The sequence below is a fragment of the Rhagoletis zephyria genome, unplaced genomic scaffold, assembly GCF_001687245.7.
Source record: "Rhagoletis zephyria isolate East Lansing unplaced genomic scaffold, Rhagoletis_zephyria_1.1 Rzeph_scaffold_04414, whole genome shotgun sequence".
Lineage (NCBI taxonomy): Eukaryota > Metazoa > Arthropoda > Insecta > Diptera > Tephritidae > Rhagoletis > Rhagoletis zephyria.
Genome location: NW_016161497.1, coordinates 22,844 through 49,664, shown reverse-complemented (window position 1 = coordinate 49,664; position 26,821 = coordinate 22,844). Strand labels below are relative to the sequence as shown.

The 26,821-nt window shown below is 33.8% G+C and overlaps 1 protein-coding gene across 1 annotated transcript in view; it reads left to right on the top strand.

Annotated features, from left to right (window-relative positions):
- The window catches only part of hzg (CTD small phosphatase herzog), a 27,701-nt gene extending 1,175 nt beyond the window's left edge, over window positions 1-26,526 (top strand). Inside the window, exons 2-6 of the mRNA XM_017626085.1 lie at window positions 17,109-17,344; window positions 17,523-17,704; window positions 17,772-17,925; window positions 18,109-18,251; window positions 26,056-26,526. Coding sequence (XP_017481574.1) covers window positions 17,109-17,344; window positions 17,523-17,704; window positions 17,772-17,925; window positions 18,109-18,251; window positions 26,056-26,416 — 1,076 coding nt within the window. The 3' untranslated portion in view covers window positions 26,417-26,526. The remainder of the gene's footprint in view (window positions 1-17,108; window positions 17,345-17,522; window positions 17,705-17,771; window positions 17,926-18,108; window positions 18,252-26,055) is intronic.
- The last annotated feature ends 295 nt before the right edge of the window (window positions 26,527-26,821 follow it).

The following is a 26,821-nucleotide window of genomic DNA, read 5'->3' as shown; positions in this document are numbered from 1 at the left end:
GCTTTTATATCTAGTTGCTTTGACATTCATTCTATTGGCCTTTATGTGTACGATTTTATACGAGTGTCTGTAAAGCTTTTAGAATTTTCCACTGTCTCAATGTGCTCCTCGATTTCATTTTTGTATTATCACTTATCTTATCGTAAACAAACAGCCATGGTGGATTTGTAAAATTTTTTAAACAGTTACAAAAATGTAAGAAGAACGCAAAAAAGAAGCTATAAATATCAAGCAGAGATAAGTATCGGCAATGTGATAATAACAAAAAACACAAAAACATATAAACATTAAAAATTATAAAAGATCGAGTTGAATGCAAGCACATTGTAGCTAAATTCTCAATGCCGATTCTTTGCTTACCTTAATATTTGTTTGCTTTATCGCTTACACTCGCAATATACATACATACATGTGTATGTACATTAGACTGTGCCAAAGGAAATAAAGTGCGTCGCGCACCTCTGAATTTAAAGTAATTTTGCAAGGCAATTCGGAAACAAGAAATTTCTTTAGCCGATCTTATGGGTGGCCTCTTTAAATTCTTCGGTCACACGTATGAACATTCCGGCTGTAAAAAGTTTTGTTTAAAATAGGTCTACTGGAATAACTAAAATACTTCCTTAACTTCCTTAAGGGTCGCCAAATTTTATTTTTTTCGAAATTGAACAGTTTCGATCTAATGTACATACATTCATGTGTAAATTATGTTTTTATGTGTACTCAAATCATTTTTTGGTAGAGAAGCACTTTTATTAGTTCATTAGCTCACCTGCTTGTGTTTTATTAATATTGTGCGCTTATGTTTGATTGATTTTTGAGTAACACAAATAACCCCCAAAACATGTAAACTTTCCTTTGAATCGTAGACCAGGTTATTTTCCCAAGATATTTTCACTTTTAAGAAAAAAGTCAATTTTTAATAGACAAAAAATTTTACTTGTATTAAAGCCTTTTCATTTGCAAAAAAACGATTAAATTCGATGGATAAACTAACAAGTTGTAAATGGTCAATTGAAAATGCGTAATGATTTTTTTGGATGAAATGGGAGCAGGAAATTATGTTACTCATAAGTCATGTATACAACCCCTTTTTTACTAGCAAATACCCGGCGTGCAGCATTGCGCCAAAAAAGTATTTTTGCTGTTTGATACCCGTATTGTAATATTTCACTTATTTTAACAATTTAATTTATTACAATTTTTTAAACAGGTGGCAACCCCAAAATATTTTCGTCATTAAACTTTCCTAAACCTTTTCAATTTGATACCCATATTGCAATATTCAATTTATCTTATCAATTAAATTTAATTAAAATTTTCAAACAGGCGGCAACCTTTAACAAAAATATTTTCGGCTGCATGCCTACTTAAACCTCTCTCGTTTGGCAGCCATATTGCAATATTTACTTTATCTTATCAATTTTCTTAAGCTGCAATTTTCAAGCAGGTGGCAACACTCCATTTTTTCCATCTATATTTTAAGTTAGACCTCTAGCAATATACCCTGCAGTGAAAAATTATCAATTGTTAAAACTAACCAACTTATAGTTAGCTTTTTGGCGAGATTTCGATTAATACCTCACTTTTAATTAGCTATGACAAAACCAACTTAAAGTGAATTGTAAAGTCGTGCAGGAGTCATGCAGACGCAATCGGGAGTTGGTTTTCTTTACAAGTTTCTATTAAATATCCTCATACAAAAATTACTTTCAATACACTTTTTTTCAGAACTTCGCAGATTCTTTTTCATATTGAGGACAAATAAAAGGAAGATCGAAATTGTATACTATCATTTTGAAGTTATGTCTGACGGTAATCGAATATGGGGCCACCCAGAGCAGAATATGTAAACATATATGAAATGTNACAAAAAAATATTTTGTTTTTCTTATTGATATTTTATGTCCAAAAGTAGTTAGTTACAAGTTAGTTGACATGTAATGCAGAGGTATCCAGGTCTGACTTTTTTGCGGCCATCGCCCCACAAAAGTAGTTAGCTTTTTTCGAACAAAATACACAGTTAATAGTTAGCACTAGTGTTCGCGTAAACAGACTAAAGTTAGGTAGAAGCTAACGTCACTCCCTGCAGGGTATCGATGAAAACTGCAATCACTTGACAGACAAAAGTTCTAAAAATTATTGATTTGGCTTCTGTTGCTCATATTAATTCAAGTTTGATATCTACAGTGTACAGACATCGGCCTGTTATAATTTTGTTATATGTATAGATTTAAAAAAATTATGAATATTAAACAAACAAAAGTAAAACTGTCCAATTTTTTTTTAGAAAATTTTTGGGTATGCAGTTTTAAAGAATTTTGTTTTTAGTCTACTTTTTCGTTTTTTTTTTAATATAACAAGCGCAATTTACAAAAACTTGCGTTGATATTTGGATTTTTTTTGCCTCAAAACTTTAACTTTTTATTCTGAATTTTTTGAAAATTTTTGGGTATGCAGTTTTAAAGAATTTTTTTTTTGAGGCTACTTTTTCGGTTTTTTTTTTTTTAATATAACAAGCGCAATTTACAAAAACTTGCGTTAATATTTGGAATTTTGTTGCCGACGGTCTCCCGCGTTTTATTTCATAAGAAATTCCTACTTATATGAAAAAAGTGCAAAAATCCGTCACCAAAAAAAATTTTTTTAAATCAACGCGATTTTTTAGCCATTTGAGACTTGCACGTCATTAGACTAAAATTGTATGGGCTATAAAACTATATACTATGTATATTTGTTGAATTTTCCTAAATTTTGTGTAAAGTTTTAAACTGCGGTTTATACGGTTTTGGTTAAAGCTTAGACGATATTTTTATATTAAATTAACAAAAAAAAATTTAGCTCGAAAAAGATTACGAATATTTGGAAAAAATCAACACGTGGTCATTTGTTTGAGTCACTGTCTATACATATATAAACTAGGGTGCTCCACGAATACACAGGAAGATCAACTTTTTGAAATTTTCCAGCTGCCACCCCCCAGAAGTGAAGAATATCGAAAATAAACAAGGAGACCCGTATTTTTTATTACATAGTTTTACAACTCCAGCTTGCGAGCAAGTTTTTCGTGGGCATCCTTGAAGTAGAGTTAATTGAGAAAGTGAATTAATTATAACTTGTAAACATAACTCACCTAGTAGTGTTAGTAGGGACAACATTAGCACACATCTACGAAAAGTTTTAATTTGCATACGCACATACTTAATCATGTACATACATATGTATATACAGGGGCGCCGAAACGTCCTGCAAATTTCACCGATTTCATCATCCAAAATAGGTAAATGTGACTTAATTGTAAACACTTACGGCACATCACCATTTTTTTTAAGTAATAGGCTGTTTTTTGTCAATTTAAACACGATAAAAGATTTAAAGAAGTTGAAAACATGCAAGGCTTGCAATTGAACAACGAGGTTGGTGCTGCCAGATAATTTGATAATGTCAAAAGTAAAATCACAGATTTTTTTACTTAAATTTTTAAGTGTTATAATATATTGGTTTTTATTGCAAAACAACATAGCACCCCTGGCGAAAACTCGTAATAATATGGTAGTACTACCCACCATACCCACGTCTTCCGCCGCCCCTGTGTATGTACTTTTGTACATATATAAATGACATTTTGCCTGCCAGCCAACCCACCACAATGTGCCATGCAGTGAGAGTTGTGTGTATGTATATAGGTATGTAAGTTAATTAATTCTCATCGTAAGTAATTGCAAACAATTATTAATTTCCACGCAAAGGTTTACGCACAAAACGCATTTGCAAGTAGCCATGAACGGCGCAAAGACCACCAACCAGTTAATTTACTAACTTTCTTTTTCGTTTTATTTCTTCTTTTATGTTTTTTGTTGTGACTTTTTTCGTAAACTACAGTTTGTCCAGCATTGAATTGTGTAAATAAAAGCTCACGCGCTTTGACGCCTGTTGTTATGCTACATTTTTTTTTTTCATTTTTCTTTCGCATTTCGACGTTGCTTTAGCTTTTGCATGAAGCAACAAGTAGACATTTTGACGAGCCTAAAACAAACCAACAGAACGGTAGGCAATCGTTTATTGCAACAACTATACTTGTATACAAAAATATTTATGAGTTTGTATGTAGGTGCTTGTTTGAGAAATGGGTGTCCTTTCGTTTATTCGTATTGCCGCCTGCGGTGTGTATTCTGCACAGTACACTGCATGCATACTAATATACTACTCGTACTGTGTTGTATGTATTTAGTTATTTGTTGGAAGGAGTGTGGGCAGCGCATCAGCAGCGACTTACTTTGAGCTGAGATGAGTTGAGTTTGGTCGCCGCAATGTCTGAGATTGTTGTTTTTGTTATTACATACTACTACTGCTAGCACTACTACCATTTGGCTTGTGATTATGTTGTTGTGTTTTACAAAAAGCATCCATCCTCATGTTTTCAAACAAACAAACAAAGCGTATGCTGATATGTGTACAACAATAAGGCCATGAAATATGGCAACTACAGAGCAAACAAAACTAGAAATATGCCTTGAAAGCGAGATGCAGTAAGCGGGTCACTAGCGTCATGCTAAAACGTTTCACACAATATTTAGGTCTGTGCTGTCACAATTGTGTTTGCATTGTTGTTATTGTACTGCATAGTACTAGACTTGCTTTTGTGTTAGCACTTTTGACTCTTTTTTTGGCGCTTTTCTTTGCTTTGTGAAGTATATAATTAAAAATATGGTTTTTGTCATCAGATTGCAAATTTTTATTTTTTTATATTTATTTAGCTATGTACGTGTAAATGCTATAGGCTAAACTAAAAATAAATATGTAAATACTAGCACTTGTCGCAGCTCCGCCTGCGTGAAGTTAGTTTAACGTTATGGTTTGAAATGTGACAAGAAAAGATAAAAAAATATATAACAGAATATAATAAATTTCATAAAAAAATATTGGCTAATTGTCTTGAGGTTCCAGAACATGGTCAATGTGAAAAGCATACTTTAATCTCTTTCATTTGGCACCCATATAAACATATTTAACTTTTACTGACAGTTAAATTGATTTCGAATTACTAAACAGGTGGCAATTCTCTTAAAAAAAAAAAGCAAAATACACCTTTTTAAGCATCTATCGTTGGTTCCCATATTGAAAATTTTCATTTTACATGTTAATTAAATTAATTCTGAATTTATAAACAGGTGTCCAAACCCTTTAGAAATATAAATTAAAAATAAAGTCTGAACTTCTTTTCCATGGAACCCAAAGTTTCAATAAACTTAATTGTTCAGTTGATTTTATTTTTTTCAGCAGGTGGCATCCCTCTTCAAAAATATATAAGCAATAAAGCTTACTTAAAACCTCTCTCGAATTAAATACATTTTAAAATATTTTATTCAACTTGTTAGTTAAATTGATTTCGAATTTATAAACAGGTGGCAGCTCTCGCCAAAAATATTTTCGAAATAAAGCTTCCTTAATTCTCTCGTTAGATACCCATATGAAAATATTTGATGTAACTTTCCAATTAAATAGATTTGAACTTTTTAAACAGTTGGCAACCCTCTTCAAAGGTGTTTTCGAAATAAATCGTTTCTGAACCTCTTTCGTTTGGCACACACAAGGTTGTCACATTTTATTTAACTTATTATATAGCTAATGTTAACTTTTGTATAAGGTGGCTGCTCTATACTAATCGCGGTTGTAACATATCAATGTACCAAATTTCATCAAAATACGTTCAGTCGTTTAAGCTTAAAAGAGCAAAAAACTACCTTAAAATTGAAATTCTTGCCTTGATTTTCTTCTTATTATTGCCCTTAAACTTTCTTTATATATAGTCGATGTAAAAAATGCATTACATTTTTAATTGTCCCCATATTTTTTGTAATCACATTTTCATTTCATTTTCTGCGCATAGTAATTTTTAACGTTTGCTTTAATGACCCTAACAATTAGTCATAAAGGAAGCACAATTCATTCTCTGCGCAGACTTATTGTTTCTCATCGTACCTCCTGCTTTTCTATCGTAATATTTTCGTCGCTGTCATTTACTGTTAGAAGCGAGTACCGAAAAAGCTAAGAAAATATTTGCATACATACATATTTATGACCATAAACTCTGTAACACCATATTTGTTAGCATTGCGTTGGATTGCGTCAAACGTTCACGAGTGACGCATACGCCGCGCCGCACAGTGATGTAAAAATAGTCCAGAGCATTAATTTTTCAACTCAGCAAAAAACATAGGAGATTTTTTAATTTTTTAAAGCCCGCCCCATAAATACATAAAATAGTTTCAAACTAAAACTTTCTTAAAGCTCTTTCTTTTGATACATTTTCAATTATTTTCTTCCCGAAATTCCAGTGTTTTGAAATAGTTTAGAAATGAATCCTTTTCAAAGCCACTTCGGTTGATACCCATATTTTAATAATTCGTTCAAATTATCTAGATATTGTATATTTTGAATTTAGCTTTTTAAACAGGCGGCAACTTTCTCTGACAACCATATTGTGATACGTACATATCTATGTATGTATTGTAGTAGAAGTTAAATTTGATTTTTCAAAAAGGTGGCAATCATGGTATATTTAGCTTTGAAATAAAGCCCTCACAAGACCATTTCGATTGATACTCATTAATGCAATAATTCATTTAACTTATTAAATAATTTTATTTGAATTGTGTGAAAACCCCTTCAAATATCTCAGAAAATTATGCATATTCAAACTAAATATATCTAAGCACTCCGGCGTTTAACACTTTAGCTTGTATATAAAATAATTATATTTGACTTTTCAAGCAGGTGGCAACCCTCTTTAAAATATTTTCAAATAGGTGGCATTCCACCTGCATGTAGTTTAAAGAAAAAGCATTTTTAAAACTTTCGATTGATACTCATATAATAATTCAGTTAAATTAATTTAATTTAATTTTGAAACAGGTGGCAACCCTTGTATAACACCTCGATAGTATTTTAAATGTTCAAACTAAAGGTTTGTTAACTATCTTTTGTTTGACACCTATATTTAAATTTTTCATATAGCTTGCGAATAATTAATTTAAATGTGACTTTTCAAACAGGTGGCAACTCTTTTCAAAATATTATTAAACTGCAACCCTTTTAAACTCTTTCCTCTGACAACCATATCTACTGTTATACAAATTTTAAATAAATAATTCCCTTATTTCAATTTAAATTTAATTTCCTAAACAGGTGGCAGCCCTCCTCCATGATAATAAGTGTGTGTCACGCCCCATTGTCTAAACGAGATAAAGGCTCTCCTATAGTTTAAGTTACGCTATTTGTCAAAAGTCTGCCCAATTTAACCATGATCGGTGAGAGCGTAACAAACAAATAAGTTCACTCTCGCATTTATAATATTAGTAAGAATTTTTTTAGTGCAAAGTGCAGAGAAAGTAGCAATTTTGCAGAAATCGAATCTCCTGTTCCTGGAAACAAATGTTGCATATTAAAAAGTAGATGAAAACAATTATAAGGTTCCCCCAAAACGAAAGAATTGCACAAGTAAAAATTTGAATGTTTTAAAAAACATTTAGAAATATTTTTACAATTTTTTTCGGAATTTCAGGGTCTAGGCTATTTTGAACAATAAATTCCAGTTTGGCACCACTGTACGCCGCTTCGCTTCACTCCATGTCATTTCTCCAACACGTTTTATAGCAAACACTTGCCGCTAATGTTGTCTACAGCCTCTTTGCGTTCACACTGTTTTTACATAATATATGAATTTAGCCGAAAATTTTAAGCAAAAAAAGTTGTTGGCTCCGCGACTACAGCTAGGCGCTTATTTAATATTTCGCACAATCTGCTGTTGTTGCCATTATGCTATTAACTCGGTTTTAATTTTTTCATTTTTAATTTCAAATATTTGTTGTTATTTTTTACTTTTTCTTTTAGTTTTCTTTTTCTCATCCATATTCGCCTGCAAGCGTCTCGTCTTCATACTGTTCCGCCAATCTATCATATATGTATTTTAAGTTGTAAAGCAATTATTTTTAAATTTACAATTAATAGCACGAAAATTGCATTTTAGTTAATATAATCGTTGTTTTATATATTTGTAGTTTTATTTGGACAGAGCGACGCTTCTTTTGCCGTCTTTATTTTGGCGTTTCGAAATGCCTTTTGCTTAGCCGCCTTTGACGTGCCGGCATTCAATGTTGATTGCTATCATTTGGTGGATATATTTTTTTTAGTTTTCTTGTGTAATTATTTTGGCACAAGTTCAAGCGCAAAATTATAATTTTATTGATACTAAATTGCTAATAATTTTGATGAAGATATTTAAATTTATACGCCAATTTAATAATATTTTACAAAGCATTCTTTATGAGAGGTATATAAACTAATTTTTAATGAATATTTAACTACTCAGAAGACAGGCGGCTGTATTTGTTTGTAAATAAATTTGTAAATACACAGCAGTAAATCGAACTAGCTCAGAGTGATAGGCGAGTTAGCTGAAAAGAGCACTTAGCTGATCTACCCTAGATACGGATCTATTGTTCGGAATCCCCGCTACCAAGTTCATTCAGAAGGGATTGAATCAATTAAAAAAAAATGTGCTTGCTGTTTGCATTGCGTGATTTTAGCTGGAATTTAGGCTACAATCTCCCCCCTTAGACTAGTCGTCTAACGCTCGCTTGTCTAAAGCGGGCTTGATTAATAGCCCGGCCCTTCTGGCTGACGTAAATTTTAATGTTCGCTCTCGAGTGTCAAGACACTTTCGACCTCCATGCAAACTAATTTTGAACTAAACGAATCGTTCTGTTGTCATTCCAGCACGTTTGACACATCGGACTCGATTTTTGCTATAAAGAAAACTATCATTTCCACTCTCAATAATTGAAATACATACTATCTTTAGCATATCCAATCAGCTGATGATTTTGATTCTGTAGCTGAATAGTTTTAGATCTCGACACTTAACAAACTCCTGTTTCCACGACTCGGCACAAAAAAAAAACAACAACAAAACAAGTAAGAAAGTCTAAGTTCGGGAGAGTTCGTTCTATCTCGATTCGTTTTGCCTCTGCGCTCGGGCATAAAAAATAAAAATACCACAATAAATACAAAAAAGACAATTTATTTATCAGAAGCATTGTCTCTTACACACTGACGCTATTCCGAAATAATAGTTTGAAAAACCGCATAAATTCAAATCCGCATAAAAAACCGCATAAAAGGGGACCTAAGTGTATACTAATTAATGCCCAAGGATCTTAAAATTTTATGACCTTTTGCGTATATTTGCACGTGTCTGTGTATATGCATACATACATACATTTACAAGCATATGCATTTACAAACATCTGCAGTTGTCGGTAATTAGAAACGTGAAACCAAGTTCTTGGCACGTGTCTCTACTTCCACAAGCTGGTCTCCTTAGTGGTGTGAATATTGTGTTACTACAAAAAAAGGCATAAAAAGTGAATAGAATTAAACAACAAATAACTAAATATGTATGTTTTGAATATGAGCCAACTTGGATAGGAATACTGCTCCTATCCACTAAATACATACTATCTGTCGGAAGGCTACTGCGAATTATTGTATAAGGTGCATATGTAATTACGTTTGTGTTTGATAGCGCAGTACTACAGCAAAACTAAATACTAAGTATTAAAGTATTTATGTATGTACTTTTACCTAACGACATGCCGCGTACAAATGTTTTTGGTATTTTTAGCTTCGCTAAATACTGGATACAAAAGTAATCCCAAAAATCCTGAAATAGTCCCGAAAATACGAAAAAATCCTGAAAATTCCAAAATAGTTCCGACAATACAAATTGGGAATATTTAGTTCAGAAATGTGCTACAAGCGAACCTGCAAAACCTTGATCGCAAAATCAGAGTGACAGATTGTATGGGGCTAGAGGATAGGCTAAACAGTCTCAACGGCGTCATACTAGATGCTTCTATCATTAGCTGTTGGGTAACAAAATCAAAACCCGGCAATCAAGCTAAAACTCCGTGGTGGTCTCACGACATCTCAGCACTCAAGAAAGGCGTGCGGAGCAACTCAATATAGCCAAAAGAACTAGGTGCTGGGGGGACTATACCATGAGCCTAACTACATGCTCAAAAACACCAGAGGGCATTGGAGCCAGCATCTTTGGTCTAAGATCAAAGAACGCATTTTCGCTGAGAACACTCCCTAGCATATGCCAAGCGGAGGTTCACGCCAGTGTGTAGAGATTAGTTTTCAGCGAAAATGTCGCAATGAAAACATCGTAATACCAAGCGATAGCCAAACCGCACTGAGGGCTCTTCGTGCCTACGAAATCAAGTCTGCACTGGTTCTTAAGTGCGTAGATAGACTAAATGCCTTAGCAGCAAAAAACAAGGTCTTCATTCCATGAGCCCCGGACCACAAAATCACAGAGGGAAATGAAGAAGCAGACAGGCTCACTAGCGAAGCGGCAGCAACAACACCAATAGGCTCCGAGCTATTCTTTGCAATAGGACCGGACACCATCAAAGCAGAGCTTAGGTGAGAAGAAAGAATAAAAAAATAACTGCCTTGGCGGCGATGCAACGAAACTAGAATTTCTGTAATACATATTAGAATAAGAACAAAAGACTTTAAAGGCTATTCCACAATCAGAAGTAGAAAATTTCCTTTTAATTTTTACAGAGAAGATAGTGAGGGCGGAAATGCTAAAGCTTACGNTACATATTACTTAGAATAAGAACAAAAGACTTTAAAGGCTATTCCACAATCAGAAGTAGAAAATTTCTTTTTAATTTTTACAGAGAAGATAGTGAGGGCGGAAATGCTAAAGCTTACGAAAAGGACATGGCTTGGTATTTTGACTAGTTTTGCTGAAATCAAATGAGCTCTGCATAACTACTTTTTTTTGTAAATGGAATATTCATGGTATCCTGGACCACCCGTCCACTCCCTTTAAAATGTAGGGAAATGCTTTGAATAACGCAAAATTACGACCTACCAAACACATCTCCCTAAAAGAAAGAAATTTATTTATTTGTTAAAGCGTAATTGATTAACCGTTTGTAGATATTTCGCGTTCATTTGTAATTACTGTTGCTTTTCATTTTCATTATGTTAAGTGTATTGGGTAATTATGTACATCCATCATAGTTGATTATTGAAAGTGCCATTTCATTAATGTTATTTAATAAGTGAAAATTGTGACTTAAAACAAGTGAGAGTGTTAACAGCTTTGACGTCGCTTTCGGCATCAATTTACCGCTAAAAACTTTCAATTTCTGAATTTGTGTATGTATGCATATTTACAAATATAGATACATGTTTATATTAAATATTAACGACATGCGCATACGCATCTACACTGAAGCCTCTATGTGCAAAATGCATATGAGTATGTATATATTTATGTATGTATATACATATATTAACATGTTGCAAGTTATAAAAGTTTTGCGAAAAGTCAACATCAACCAACAAATTGTAAATTTCATGTAGTACAGTTGGAAGGGCTTTACGCGTCAGTGTTGATAAATATGTAGGTACAATTTGCAATGTGTGTGTGTTTGCGTACCTTACACACATGCACAAACATGCCAGCATGCGAGCATATTCGCTTATTAACAATATTAAATGCATTTGCATATCGCGTTTGAAATGCTTCAACGAGCACAGGGCGTCATTGCAATGTATATACATATGCATGTATGCATGTACATATCGAGCCCTAACCACCAAAATAACGTAAGCGAGATTTTTAGNTGCATGTATGTATGTACATATCGAGCCCTAACCACCAAAATAACGTAAGCGAGATTTTTAGTCAGAAATTTCTTTTTGGTGCAGAAATATTCCTAGAGCATCTAGATGCATTTCTGCATCAGAAATAAAATTTAAAAAAAATGTCGCTTACGTTAGTTTGGCGGTTAGGGCTCGATATGTACTCTTATGTGTGTATGTACTTGCGGGCATGAAACCATATTTGTCCGTCTATATGTCGATACATTTCTATTATGTGCACATTTAACATGTCTGCATTTTTCTGCTTCTTTTTCGTATTTTGATATTTTTTAATTTTTATTTTTTTTGCACTCAAACCTCAACCGCCACCACTGGCATACAGTGCGTATGAGTAACGCGGTGCATGCATGTTAAGATATCTTTCGTGTGTGTGTGTGTGTGTGTTAATTAATAAACGCCTATCCGCAATGTAGGTCGCATTGGTCGACATAAACACAGCCGATATGCATGCATGCTGCATATTTGCAAATATGTATGCATATATACTGTTGTTGTTGTACATATGTGCTCTTAGATGCATGTACAGGGTGTTATTCTTTAATTTCATTTTCAATGGCAATTTTGTCTGTCTCGGCTCTTGCTGCCGATTTCACCAGCAATTTAAGTGTAAAATTATATTTTCTTTTTCGTCGGTTTTCATATTAAATTAAAAAAATACCAAATTTAACTTAACTTGCTTTGGCGAAAGTGGCTATAAGTTCCAGAACTTTGTACATTGGATTACACCTCAACTCAACTCAAAAAAAAAAAACAAAAACTTTTAGTATTTTAAGCGAAGAATGTATTTGAAAGTCACATAAATTTTAAAAGCTCCTTGAAAAAACGTCCCTTAGACCATTTTTTGACTTCAGATACTGCAATAAGTGCTCTTTATTATTTGGGAAAGAAAACCGAAGTAGATCGTAGTTAAAGTGGAGTAGTGTAGTAAATTTCTAATTTTCATCAAAAATCGTAGCAAATCTGCTACGATCGTAGTAAAGTTCTAACGCTGATTGACACCCTGTACCTGAGCAACTGTTGCTCTTTCACCCACAATTTGGCTTCATATGTCATATGCATACATATACACTATGTAGGTATGAATACATACATATGTCCAAATGCAAACTACCCAGTGGGAAAATGTAATGTATAGTAATCTAAAAAAGAATCAGTAAAACAGCCGTTTTCACATTCGTAAATGCCTTTATTTTCCCACGGCGTTGTCCTAGGCAAAGTGTGGCATTCAATTTGGCATCACCAGTAATGCAAGAATGAATGTGATTTAATATCAATTTTTGGCAACTTTTTGAATACAATATATTACGCAGTACAAAATAGAATCTATGTAGAACTCATAAGAAATACATAACATTATTTATCACGCATGTAATGCATTACTTACTACTTTTCCCACTGGGTATATTTGCATCTATACGCACACATATGCAACTATGCATGAATGTGCAACATTTATTAGCAGCATTTGTTTGAATTACTTGGGTCACAAACGAAATTGGGTCAGCCAGCAGCGGCAACAGCAGCGCTTGTATTCTTGCTAATTTTTCGAGTTCGTTTTTTTTTTGAATGCCTTCACTGCTTTTTTTTATGCAAGTCAGTAATATTCGTTTTTGGTTGTTTTTGCTTTTCACGTCGTTTATCCAACAGGAAATTAATTTTACCGGAGCGCTTAAAGTGTTACTACAAACATAGGCGTATGAAGTATTCAAATAAAGGTTTTTATGTATACATATGAATATATGGTTGAATAACTTGCCAAAAAATAATATCGAATAAGTAAAACTATAATTCAATAGTACGAGTAGCAAAAGTTTGGAGAGGTAGCGGAAAGCAACATTTACTCGTATTTAAATGCAAAGAGACATGGCACATATATACTTACAAATATATGTACATATGAATACTTTTACTTTTTTCTTAATTGGGTGGCAGCCAGACAAACTTTTGCCAGCTAACGATTTATGTAGCATTAAAAAATAATGTACCTACATATGTATGTATGTGCCGGTGTTTGTGAATACGAAAGTGTTGTTAGTTTTGTAGGTGTTAGTTTGTTACCCTATGGTCAATTGAGCTATTTGACCCTAATTTTTTGTGCATTGTGGCGTGAGCATTTAGGCGGCAGCAGCAACAAGTGTATGGATACTCGAACACCAGAATAAGTCTCCGTACAGTGTTTTTTTTTTAATATTTGCAATGATTTTCACAATAAATTTTTTCGTGAATTTTTTATAGAAATAGTTCATGCTGCATCAAATGGCATATAAATTAGTGTTTCAAAGTTTTTACAAAATTTAGGAAAATTCGACAAATTCTTACCAAAATTTTCAACATAAAAAAAAATGTTACAATTTTTTTGAGTATGCAGTTTTGCAGTTCCCTCAAATTCAGTACAATAAAGTGCAAGTCTAAGGGGCTATAAGACGATGTTGCGCATTTTCTTTATATAACAAATGCGAGATAATTTTTTTTTTGTATGGGAAAAAATTCCAAAGGGCGTCAGTAAAAAACTTGCCAAAAAGGTATTTTGTAGCGACTTAAAGCTTGCACTTTCTTATACTGGAATTGAGTGAACTAAAAAACAGAATACTCAAAAAAATTCTAAAAACTTATGCTTAAAAGTTGAAAATTTGTCGAATTGTCCCAAATTTTGAAAAAATTTTGGAACAATTATTTATATACCATTTGATGCAGTATGAACTACATTTTAACGAAAAAAATTCGTTTCGAAAAACTTTGCAAATATTAAAAAAACACTGTGCGGAGAAATTCAATAAATTCAACAAGATATCACATATCTACAATTATGAGGTAATTTTCAATGAAATACAAACATCCATTCGGCTACGTTGAGAAAACATGCAGAGAATACCTACTTCCACTCATTCTCTATTTTAATATAAACTCTCTGTGGAACTTTCTTTGTTTCGCCTGTGTGCCGTTATTGCAGAGGACCATCGATATTTAAAAATGTAGCTTAAACAGCAGGGTGAAGAACAAGTTAGTTTAAGGAAAAGGGTAGTTTTGGAATACTTTGTAACTCGCCACAAACTGGTACAAAAGAAATGAAGTAACTCAAGTTTTTTCCTTGGAGAAACTACCAGCTGAAAGAAAGGACTAGTTGCGACTTAAATTTGATTCCCCCGCCAAAAGGGCACTATAGCCTACCACAACTATACGACACCCACATATCGACAAGTTAAAACTATTTCTTTTATTTTTATTTATTTAGATTTTTTTATTTATTTATTTTTTTTTATGTTATAAAAATAATTCATTTTATTAAAAAACCAACCCCGCATTCCGTATTTGATCCGTCCGTAAAGACCGTTAAGCGCTCCAAGAACTGGACCCCTGAGTCCAATCACTGCGGCTTGGGAATTTCATGCGGGGTTTGTGGTTAACCCAGGCCAGGATATATTTAGTAGGCAGCGCTTTAATTGCATGCGGTAATGCGTTTAGGATGGAACTATGCCCGAGCGGCCTTTCTTTCCAGAGCCCCAAAAGCAGTTGGGTGAAGCTGTTAGCAGTTGTTCAGAACAATATTCAGACAAAATCTCATTGCACCTGTTACGCCAGCGGCTGGAGCAGAGCTGTAAGTCCAGTTAATGTTTGATCATACATGGGCAATTCTCTAGACACATAGTTTTTCTACTCGTCCATTGTCTACACGTCCCAAGTCATAATTCAGTGAGCAAATTTTACGTTACTCATAAGGCATTTTAACTAATATACTGTGGGAATATTACGCATATTTACAAGCGATTCTTTTTTTTTTGCGAGGCGTACTAAAACATAAATGCATATAAGTATGTAGATATATGTATAAAAAAGTATTAGCATATAACAAATGATGCCTACATTGCCAGAGCCCTACTACTGCATAAAGACGCGAATTCAGCGAAAGCGAAAGCGCGTCGTCGGCCAGTGCCTTCATCGACAACAGACAGTCAGCAGGTCATTGACAATTAAAGCAATTAAGTTTGCTGGTTCGGCAAACGCAAACGTGTGACAGGAAAAACAAATTCTTGCAACATAAAAACAAACTAAAGTCAGCAAGTAAATAGGATGAATGATCGTTAAGGGTAAACAAATTGGAGTCAAAAACGAGTTGTAGCTGTGCTGTATTATTTTGAAAGAGCAATTAATCTAAATAAAATTAGTAAATGTGCCAATAAATTTTTGCATACAAGTGTTTTCGTTTTAAAGCAAAGCGTAAAAGACAGTCCAAGATATATATAAATAACTCCTTCTGCAGTATTATTATTTTTAGACCAGTTCAACAACTTTTTTACGGATGTTTATATTCTTATGCCCAAATTTATAAGAAGTAAAAAAGATTTTAACTGCTTTATAAATCGAAAATTTGCCTGAAAATGTCGTTTTATATTTAATTCTACTTTACTTTTTATGTATAAGGCCATTAGTCTTTAGTACCATCACTAATCATAAACTCTCTTTGCTTACCTAAATCACGGAGCTTTCATGTGAAACAGTCTACTTTTTTCTTATTATATCCAGATTTCATGATAAGTTCCTATTCATATTTGTTTTCAAAGCCGATACCGTTATATACATATTTTTTCGTCAATATCCCAATATATGTATTTGTAGCAGGATGTATTTATCGGTAATTTTTATAGTAATTGATACATAAATCTACTAAATTTCTTATCGATAAATCTATTGATGCTGTTACCGATTTGTAATGCTATTCTCCGATACTTTTAATTTATTTGTTTTGATATCGTCATCGATAAATAAGCTCACTCCGCTTTTATTGCGATGCTGTTATCGATTCATCTACAAATATCTATCAATATTGTTATTGGTTACGTTTTCAATAAATTTATCGATATGCTGTCGATAAATAATATAATCCTTAAAATTGGGTTTCTGTTTTCAGATCAAATTTAACCGTAATTTTCGATTTTTATTTTCTCGATCATAATATACGATAGGTAAATTATAACTGCTCTTTTCCAATTTAATTTCTTAGATCATAAAAGATTTAAATCGGTCATGAAAATGCAGTCTACATTGTGACCGTCTAATATAATAAAAAAAATAAATAAAAATTTAAATAACGATTTTTCTTATCGACAAAAATAAAAATCACAAAATACGATCGAATATAGTCGAAAAAAATTAAATCCAAGTTAACAATTTTGCAATGATCAAAAATCAAAAATCTTCATTTTGAACGGTTAATTTCGGTCCCTGCAAAAAAGGTTATTTCCATCGAAATCTATGTAGATACTTAATTTGCGTTATAAATAAAATATAAGTGTTAAAATTAAATTTCAACAAACCTCAAATCTAATATTTATTGTACATATTCAATTTTTCAAATGTTGCAGACGATGTCGAACGCTTAAAACCACCAAAACGCGGCTTCTTTCAATCCTTCCTATGCTGCTGGCGACGTAATCGCACGAAAACCAATCAAAATGGCACATCAATCGATGGTTCCACAACACCGCCACCATTACCGGACCAACAAAGGTACCTACTACCTCAGGTTAGGCACTCGGATATGCATAAAAAATGCATGGTCATCGATTTGGATGAGACATTAGTGCACAGTAGTTTTAAGGTAAGCAAAATATGTACGTGTGTAAGCGCCTAAAAGCGTACTAAGCTTTTTGCAAGCCATGCAATTTAAATAGCTTATCGCGTATGCAGTCATTTTATTTTTATTGGCGCCCATACATATTTAACGGTTTTATTTGAACATTAAATATTAATCGTTTTAACTACATATTCTCTTACAGCCGATTCCAAATGCTGATTTTATTGTACCAGTGGAAATTGATGGCACCATACATCAAGTTTACGTACTCAAAAGGCCCTACGTCGATGAGTTCCTGCGAAAAATGGGCGAATTGTACGAGTGTGTTTTATTTACAGCATCACTAGCCAAATATGCAGATCCCGTTGCCGATCTGTTAGACAAGTGAGTGTAAATTACCAATTATTAACTAATTTTATTTAAAAAAATATATATTTTTATTCTCCCGCAGATGGGATGTATTTCGTGCAAGACTGTTTAGGGAATCGTGCGTTTATTACAGGGGAAATTATATTAAGGATCTAAATCGTCTTGGACGTGATTTACAAAAAATCGTCATTGTCGATAATTCACCAGCGAGTTATATATTTCATCCAGATAATGCGGTAAGCGAGTTTGATGTACTAATTAGAAAATCGTAAACTGAGTTAAAATTTCAAAAGTTTCTGGATGCAAAAAAGTCTACTTAATTAAGTAAAATACGTAGATTTTTTCAAAGTTAAACATGCTGATTTTTATAACGAATTTCTAAAATTTTTAAACATTTATTTCTTTTTATTCCTTTCTAGGTTCCTGTAAAGTCATGGTTTGATGACACAAACGATTCCGAATTACTTGAACTGATACCGCTGTTTGAGAAACTTAGCAAAGTCGATTCTGTATACAGCGTTCTGTGCAATTCCAACAATCCACTGAATAGTGTTGCGAAAATGTAAGTAAATTTGAATGTCGCATGTATACTAGGGTGGTACTTAAAAATATTAATATCTAAATTTTTTATGGAGCATCCATTTTTTTTTTTCTACAAATTTTTAGGAGTCGCTATCAGAGCTTGAAAAAAATTTAGATTTTTTTTTAATCGCAGAGATTTGAAAGGATTTTGACTTGAAATATTATAAATTTGACGAGTTATTGTAACTTATTCCTATAAGTGCATAAACTCGCTGAGTTATAGCTGGTCAAAGCAACATTATTTCGAGTTTTTGCGATTTTGTTAATTAAATTTTTTCAGACCAAAATTTTTTTTAGCTTTAAAATTTTCCTGGATGTCTTTATTTTAATAATTTTAAGGACCACCCTAATGGCATACTGTGTATAGATATTAAAAAATTATTTACCTAAATCTAGTCGAGAATTTGTGACCTTATCAATTTTACGTATCCTAATTTGTTGCTGTAACAGTATAGAAATTCTCCTCAAAGTTATGGTTAATGAATGGGTCCATTCGGTTAGGTATACCCAACTATAGGCTATGGTAGGAATGCACCGCAGAGGTGCACGCAGTCGACGTCGCGGGCAACTGCAAGCTCGCGAAAGGGTTTCATTAGGGTTAGGCGAGAAAAGTGAGCTGTACGGCGATGGCAACGTATACATATTAACTGATTTACGAGTAAAAATTCGTGTATGCATGCGTACTTTTGCGACAACTCAGCCAGTGTGGCATCAGGACGCCAGAAAAAGTCCATTTTTCAAAAAGAAGAGCAAGTTTTTATTATCGTTTAATAATTTTTTTAATTTAGCAATAGTATATATTTACTAGTGTCCGACCGAAGGTTCGGTATTCGACCTATTCGCCTGATTTTTTAACTTCGGCTTCGGCCGCTTCTGGTTGAAGATAAGTTTCGCATAGTGCAGGTGAAAAAAGTTCTTGATTAAAAAAATAAAACTTTATCATACATTTACAGGTCTAAGGTCTTTAATTGGACCTCTCATTTTTTGAAATTCCTTTTCAAAAGTATTCACAACCTAAAATCTTCTCGAATCTTTTTCGTCTGACATTGTAATATACATGTATTTCAATAAACTGATGAACTAATTTCTTTCTCTCTTCTCTTTCTCTTTTCTTTTCCCGAAGAAAATGTCACCTTCTTATAATATGGCAACTTTATCAGAGTGCAACACTTTAAAGAAAGAGCACGCAATATGCATGTGAAGATGCTGAGAAAAGAACACGAAAACTTGACAGCCCTGGCGCAGGGCAGAATATAGGCAACATTATTTCGAGAAAAGAAAACGCTATTAGTTAATTCAATCAGACCTTTCAAACAGGAATTAGACCTCTTCAAAAGTATTTTCAAGCTTAATCCTTGTTAACTTTCCTTCGTCGGACATTGCGGTACATATTATAATTAACTGATGAATTAGGTGGAGTTTAACTTTTCATACATGTGGCAACCCCGCAAAAATGGTTCAGAAATAAAAAAATTTCAAATCCCCTTCGATTGGTACCCGTATTTCAATAATTCACTTAACTTATTAAATAATTTGAATTTAACTTTTTATCTCCTAAACTCCTGTGTAACCCTCTTCCAACACCTCAAAAGTATTCTTTGCGTTCAAACTAAAGATTTCTTGTTACTCCTTCGTTTGACATCCATATTTTAATATTACTATTATAACTTGTGTATAAGCAAACTAATTTCGACATTTCAATCAGATGGCCACCCTGTTCAAAGTACTTCTACTTTCTGAAACCCTTTTCGTTTGGCACTCATATGGTGATACATACAAATTTCTCTTACCTAATTCCCTAAATTCAAATTGAATTTGATTTGTTAAACAGGTGGAAACCCTCGTATAGTTCAGTTAAGAAACAAAGCTTTTCAAAACCATTTCGATTGATACCCATTTTGTGATAATTGATTTTTTTTTAATAATTTGAATATAATTTTTAAAAAGGTTGGCAACTCTTTTCAAAAAAGGTAAACCTTATTGCACTTCCAGCAGTCCAAGCCTTTTAATATGACACCTCACTTTGTTACGAAATAAAAAATCACAGACTTATTATTTTTGAAACGTAAACACGTACTTATGCAGTCAGTGTGCGTATATTAAAAAAAAAACACTTAATAACCCACCAAGCATTGAATTACAATTATTTTGGCTTTTTGATTTCCCACATGACATCCATGCTAAACCAGCGATGCCAGACCAAGTATTGACTAAATGCACTATGTATATTTTCTTTTAAAGCAAAAGTTCTATGTGATTGACGAGAAGATTGATTTTTGTACTTTTAGGGCTTAATTAATATAATCAACATTCTTTAAGATATGTATACTTCTTAATAGGCTTGCAAAATTCCCAATACCAAAATCCCTCATATGGGTTATTATCGGAAAAAGTTTGGGTATGCTCACTTCTGGCATCACTGCAACAAGTGCTTTGTCACACATACAATCCCACTATTCTGCTGACTTCGTTTTCCCCTTCCGATAACTTTTTCTTTATGGGCTTGCCTAGCCAGCTGTGCACTGCTTTGCACGCGCAGTCGCCCGCGATACATATATGCAGATTTGGGCATCCCTAGGCTATGGCATTCGGTCAATTTACATGTTGTTGTTGTAGCGGCACTTCTAAGGGTTTAATTGGATAGTCTATCAATAGTCTATGTCGGCATTGAGTCTGGTACATTATGCGGTCCTTAATTGTCTTAATTGTCTTGGGTCTTTCGCGACAACTGAAGGTTTTCTTCCGCCATGGATGATGTCTGAACCTAGCTCTTGGCGGAATAAAATCGAAGGTTTTTACGGTAGCGTTAATGGCTAGGTCTGTTATTGACCACTGTAATGTTCAATTTGGGTGGATAGATCAAGATGAAGTATATTGGGTCACTATCGACTCCAAACAGACATGGCGGGAGCACGTACACTCAATCAGGTTATTTGAAAATGAAAATTTTGGAGGGAGGTACATATGTCGAGTCAAGACATACGTATATAAGTAGGTAACCCGGGCACAGAGGTATACAGATTGCATAAGGCAGTTCGATTTTGCCCTACCATAGGGTCACCAACAGGGAAAAATATAGATTGGCGCTTACACATATGTTAGTGTTTGGCCGAGCTCCTCCTCCGATTTGTGGCGTGCGCTTTGATGTTGTCACATAAAGCGGAGGGCCCTACAGTTTTACGCCGACTCCGAAGGCCGATTGTATTTTTATGAGAAGCTTTTTTTCATGGCAGAAATACACTCGGAGGTTTGCCATTGCCTGCCGAGGGACGACCGCTGTGAAGAAAAAACCTTTTTTCTATATTTTTGCGATGTTGCTTTGACCAAGGTTTGAACCCAGGTGCTGCAGAGTGGAAGCGCGCCCTGCTTACCACTACACCACAGTATGCCCATTAACTATTTAGTTTTAATTGATGTTGGCATATGATCGTAATTTTCTCCATAAGTAATTATTAAGGTACTGGCCCAATACTGGCTTGCCTTGCTGGCTTCGCTGCGAGAAGTGTCAAAAATTATTTGGAATATACTAAAACCTATAAAGGCTGGCCAAATGGCAGCTTTTCTTCACTTGCTTTAAGCGCCTCAAAGTTTCAAAGAAGCAAATGTTTTATTTGAAAGCGTTTTATAGGCTTTTGACAAATAGGTATGTTCCCGTTCAAAAAACATAAATTCAAACAAAAATTTGCTAACTTAATTAAAGAAAAAAAGTCACAGAAAATGCAAGCAATTCGAAAGGAAATAAAAATGGTTAGTTGTTCCCATATTTATATTTAACAAACATATCGTTATCTTACAGTAAAAAGTTGCAAAACCCACTTTTACAAATTTTACACGAGATAAAAAAAAATTCTTATAGCTCTTTTCTTCAAGTAAATCGCTTTTTTATGTAAGTTATAGTTTTTTAGTAAATGTAGATATATGTACATATATATGTATCATTATTACCATTTCTTTTAAATACAAACATTAATTCGCATTAATTTAAAAATAAATCTGAAAGTTTTTGATACATTTTCTAGTTTTCTAGGTAAATAATTATTAATGTTAAGGGAACAGACATTGACTTTTCAACCAGACAGCTGGTTACTTTGACAGCGTTCCAAGCCGCCATTCGGCTAAACAAGTTTTCAAAGTAAATCAAAGCAAATTAAAGTCAGCAAAGCGAGCAAAGCAAGCCTGCATTGGGCCAGTGCCTTTATTTTTAAATCTGTGTGCTTGGGATTCGAATCAAGGAGCTCATATTTATATATGTAGATAGTTTCATAATTTATAGTTTTGAGTATGAAAACTGGGTACTTGTTAGTATGAGTAGAAATTAGCCGTTATTGATCATTGTTCAAATATCTGAGGAAAAAATGCCGACGAGTAATAAAAAGTTATTCCGACGAATTGATAACCTTCCTCCTTTTTGTGAATTCGGTTAAAAAATAATGAATGTAGGATCATTGAAGGTTTTAAGCTCTATTAGCGTTTGTGGAGAATTATATAGAAAAATTCATTTGTGTGACCCATATTCAGCTGCCAATCAGTTAATTACCAAAGAGAATAAATCAGCATTTATCTGATACAGAAAATGTGATGCTGTTCAACAGAACTCCTCTAAACGAACCGAACTGCATCAAAATTGTCATTAATTAACCGATTCAAATATGGTCACCGTAGGCATAAATCGTATTGGTGCCATACTTCGATGTTTGTCTCTAGCATAACTCGACATTCTCAAATGCAATCGAACTTTCATAACTCGAATCACCATTTATCCAAAGAAAAGGTTCGCCTTATAAAGACTTATGCCGAATTTCCACTAGGCATTGAATGACAAAACATTGGTGCCATTTAAAAAAAATTCACGTGGAAATGAACTTAATGACCATTTTAACGTAATGACACGATTATTTTTTAATGTCAAACTTTGTCTTTTAAATATTTGCCATTTAATGCCTAGTAGAAATCCAACATTATTTAGAATCATATGATTTTTAACTTTTAAACATATTTTTTTTTAAGATTTATACAAATTTACTATTAAACATTCCATTAGTTTGCATTTGTTTTCACTGATAAATATTTTAATTCACTTTACCATTTGAAGGTTACTCAAACTCATAAACAACAGCAAATAGCATTTTCATAAAGAAAGCAAATCATTCGTTTTACGAATAGGCACTGCCTCGAACAACAAGGTTCGTCAGAAAAAGAAATCGAAAATCAACGCAATTCGAGACTTCCCTTAAAAATTCGACTTACAGAATGTAGTATGTGCCAACATTTTTATTCAAGTTATGAAGAAATTCGAGCTGTGGAAGTTCGAGTTACGGAAGCATAAAAGTATGTATGTATGTAGTATGTATGTATGTGTGTATGTATATTATTGTATAAATTCTCTAATTGCTATTACCACTCACTTTAGTTCGAGTTTTAGAAATTTCGTATTATGGAAGTTTGAAACTTAAAACAATAGCTTTTCATGCATCAATCAGTCTTCTAGAATTGACGAAGTTTTCGCAGGAGAGCTATTGTTTTAAAATATTCCAAAATTTTACAACCAGAATGGATGTCTGATATTTGGAGTGGCCACTCCATTTTTTTTTTTTATTCATTTTTCCATGTTGGGCCTCTTTTTAAAAGTCTCGGAGTGTCTATGAGGTCGCAAGCCCCAAGAAATGCTATTTCTTCTTCGTCACAGGGAAGCATAACAGCTACCAAAACGTCTTTATAAATCATTTTAGCAAAAAAACACTTCCCCACATCACGCGTCCTCCATCATGCTTGCTCGTCTGTATGATATAGCGCATTTGAATTCCTTTATTTACTAGTCTCCCACTCGGTTACTACTATTGTTATAAAAAAAATGTGAAACTCAAGCTGTTTGCAGAATAAATCTTTTAATTTTCTTCCTTCGAAGACTTCATATTATTATTAAATAGAAACAGTGTTTTCTTTTCTCGAAATAATGTTGCTTTTATTCTGCCCTGCGCCAGGGCCGTCAAGTTTTCATGTTCGTTTCTCAGCATCTTCACAAGCATATTGCGTGCTCTTTCCTTAAAGTGTTACACTCTGGTAATGTTGCCATATAAGAAGGTGACATGTTTTTCGAGAAAAGAAAACGCCATTAGTCCAGCCTAGGTGGAATAGTCCTTCAATCGTCGTCGTCAAATTCAACTTACGGGAGGCTCAGGAAACGTGATGTTTTGACAGGGTGGGTGACTAGAGGGAGAATGCTGTTATTTGAGTTTGGTTGAGTTGTTATTTGAAGGGATGGTTGGTATCGTGGGTGGAATCTCTACATGCCGGACATACCTTTGGGACGTCGGGCCAAGTCTGGACAAGTAACAGTATTCAGACTGTAATCGAACCAGAATCACGCGGGTCTCTCGGCAGTTGAAGCTTATTGTCTGCAACTGGTGGTGACAGTCTTCCTGTGAATGCCGTTTATACTTAACCCATCCACAAAGGTAAAGTGCCTTTCGAGGTGCTTACGTCTGTAGCTCCCTATTAGCAATTCCTTGCTGAGCATGATTTTGTGCTCCCTTAGAGCAGGCTGCCGAATATTACATCGGTGAGTAGTTCACCGTCCGAATTGGTTCGCCGTCGAGAGAGATTCGCAGCTGTAGCCCAACCTTTTTCGTGCTGGTGCTAAAAATTGTTGCTGAGGATTTCTTGTGGGCGGAGGTTAGGCTACTTGCAGTGAAGAAGCGAGAAAGCAACCATTGGCGGACGCCATTATCGAGCTATCGTTAGCGTGCGAGTTTCTCTGGTGGTTGAGGGAGTTTGGAAATATAAAAATTAAACAGAAGCAGGGAGAGGTCTTAGAGTGTCAAGCCTAGATAAAATATGCGAAGATAATTGTGTAATGGATATCAAGTGTAAGTGTTTATAGAGGAGCATAGCTGAAATTAGAGACAAACGATAAAAGCTTATATGAGATGCCTAGCGTAGCTGAGCTTCTATTGCAGTTCCAACTTAATTGTAATGAATTACAAATGAGGGCTCAATAGATTTGAGTATGGATGCCTTTCGAAGCAAGGTTTAGCAAGCCTTCCTTTTTTTTCTTAATTAATAAATGAAACACTACAAAATACAAGTTAAAAAAACAAAACCGACTTCAATTCTCATATAAAAATATAAGATCACCGTTAATTTCTTCAGGATCCAATGTTCCACCTCTGAGGTACCAACTTTACTTTAAAAAAGAAATTAGAGAAATCGGTTAACGTGTTCAAAAGTTATGCGTTAACATATGTAGATATATAAAAAAAATCCGACGAATTGACAACCTCCTCTTTTTTTGAAGTCGGTTAAAAATGAAATAATCCTGTCGGGGTTCCGGATGTGTGACTATTAAAAATTCCATATGGAGACAGCTTATTATTATGAACGTAATGACACCGACATTGTTCAATGTCCGACTTCAATTCTCATATAAAAATTTAAGATTATCGTTAATTTCTTCACGATCCAATTATCGGATCTAAACAACATTAGTATAGAATCACCCTTTCCGATAAAAAAGAATTACAAAATCGGTTAACGTGGTCCAAAGTTATGCGGTAACATACATAAAAAAAAATTTTAATATTACGACGAATTGATAACCTTCTCCTTTTTGTGAAGTCGGTTAAAAAAAAACAGATGTTTTTTACCGAAGAAAATTTAAAAATCCAAGCTTAATTTAAATTTCGTTAATATTTCCTTTGCACAGTTAAGATCTTAAATAAGTTAGATTAAGAAATGCAGCAAATACTTAATTCTTAATTAACACAACTTTCTTTTACCCTCGACAGCAACAACACGAATCAACAACAAATGTCTACACCGCAGGCTCAGTTGCAACAAAGTTTGCAACACCAACAACAACAGATGCAAATACAATCGACACATCCACAGAATCAACAGCAGTCAGTGCAACAAACGATTACAGCAACAACGGTCATCACACAAGCGACAACAATATCAGTGCCGACATTGCTGACGACAACGCATCAGCACCAGCACCAGCACCAGCACCAACATCAGCATCAGCTGCATCAACACAACCAACAACAACAGCAACAACAAAATCAACTGCAAACAAACCAGCAGCAGCAGCATCAGCAGCTGGAAGGTAGTCCGCCAAATCCGCCCGAATTAAGTAATAAAACGTAACATCAGTGGGAATTGATGTTTATTAATATTTAATTTCTGCGTTGTTTGCTTTTAAATAATTTAGCGTACACACACACACACTTACGTATGCACGTATGTATGTACACACAGATATGTATATATACATATGATATAAATATTATATAGATACATACATACAAACATACATATATATTTATATGATAAAACAAAACAGAAATTATATAATAAACAAACAAAAACAAGCTAACGCGCTACCTATCCCCCCGCGAAATACTTTCCTAAAACAATTGCTGCAATTTTTTTTATTAAAACGGAAAAGAAAACAAAACAACAAGAAACAAATTGAATTAATACTACTTACTATAAATATATAAACATACATACATAGTACATGCATACAAAAAAGCAGAAACAGAACGAAAA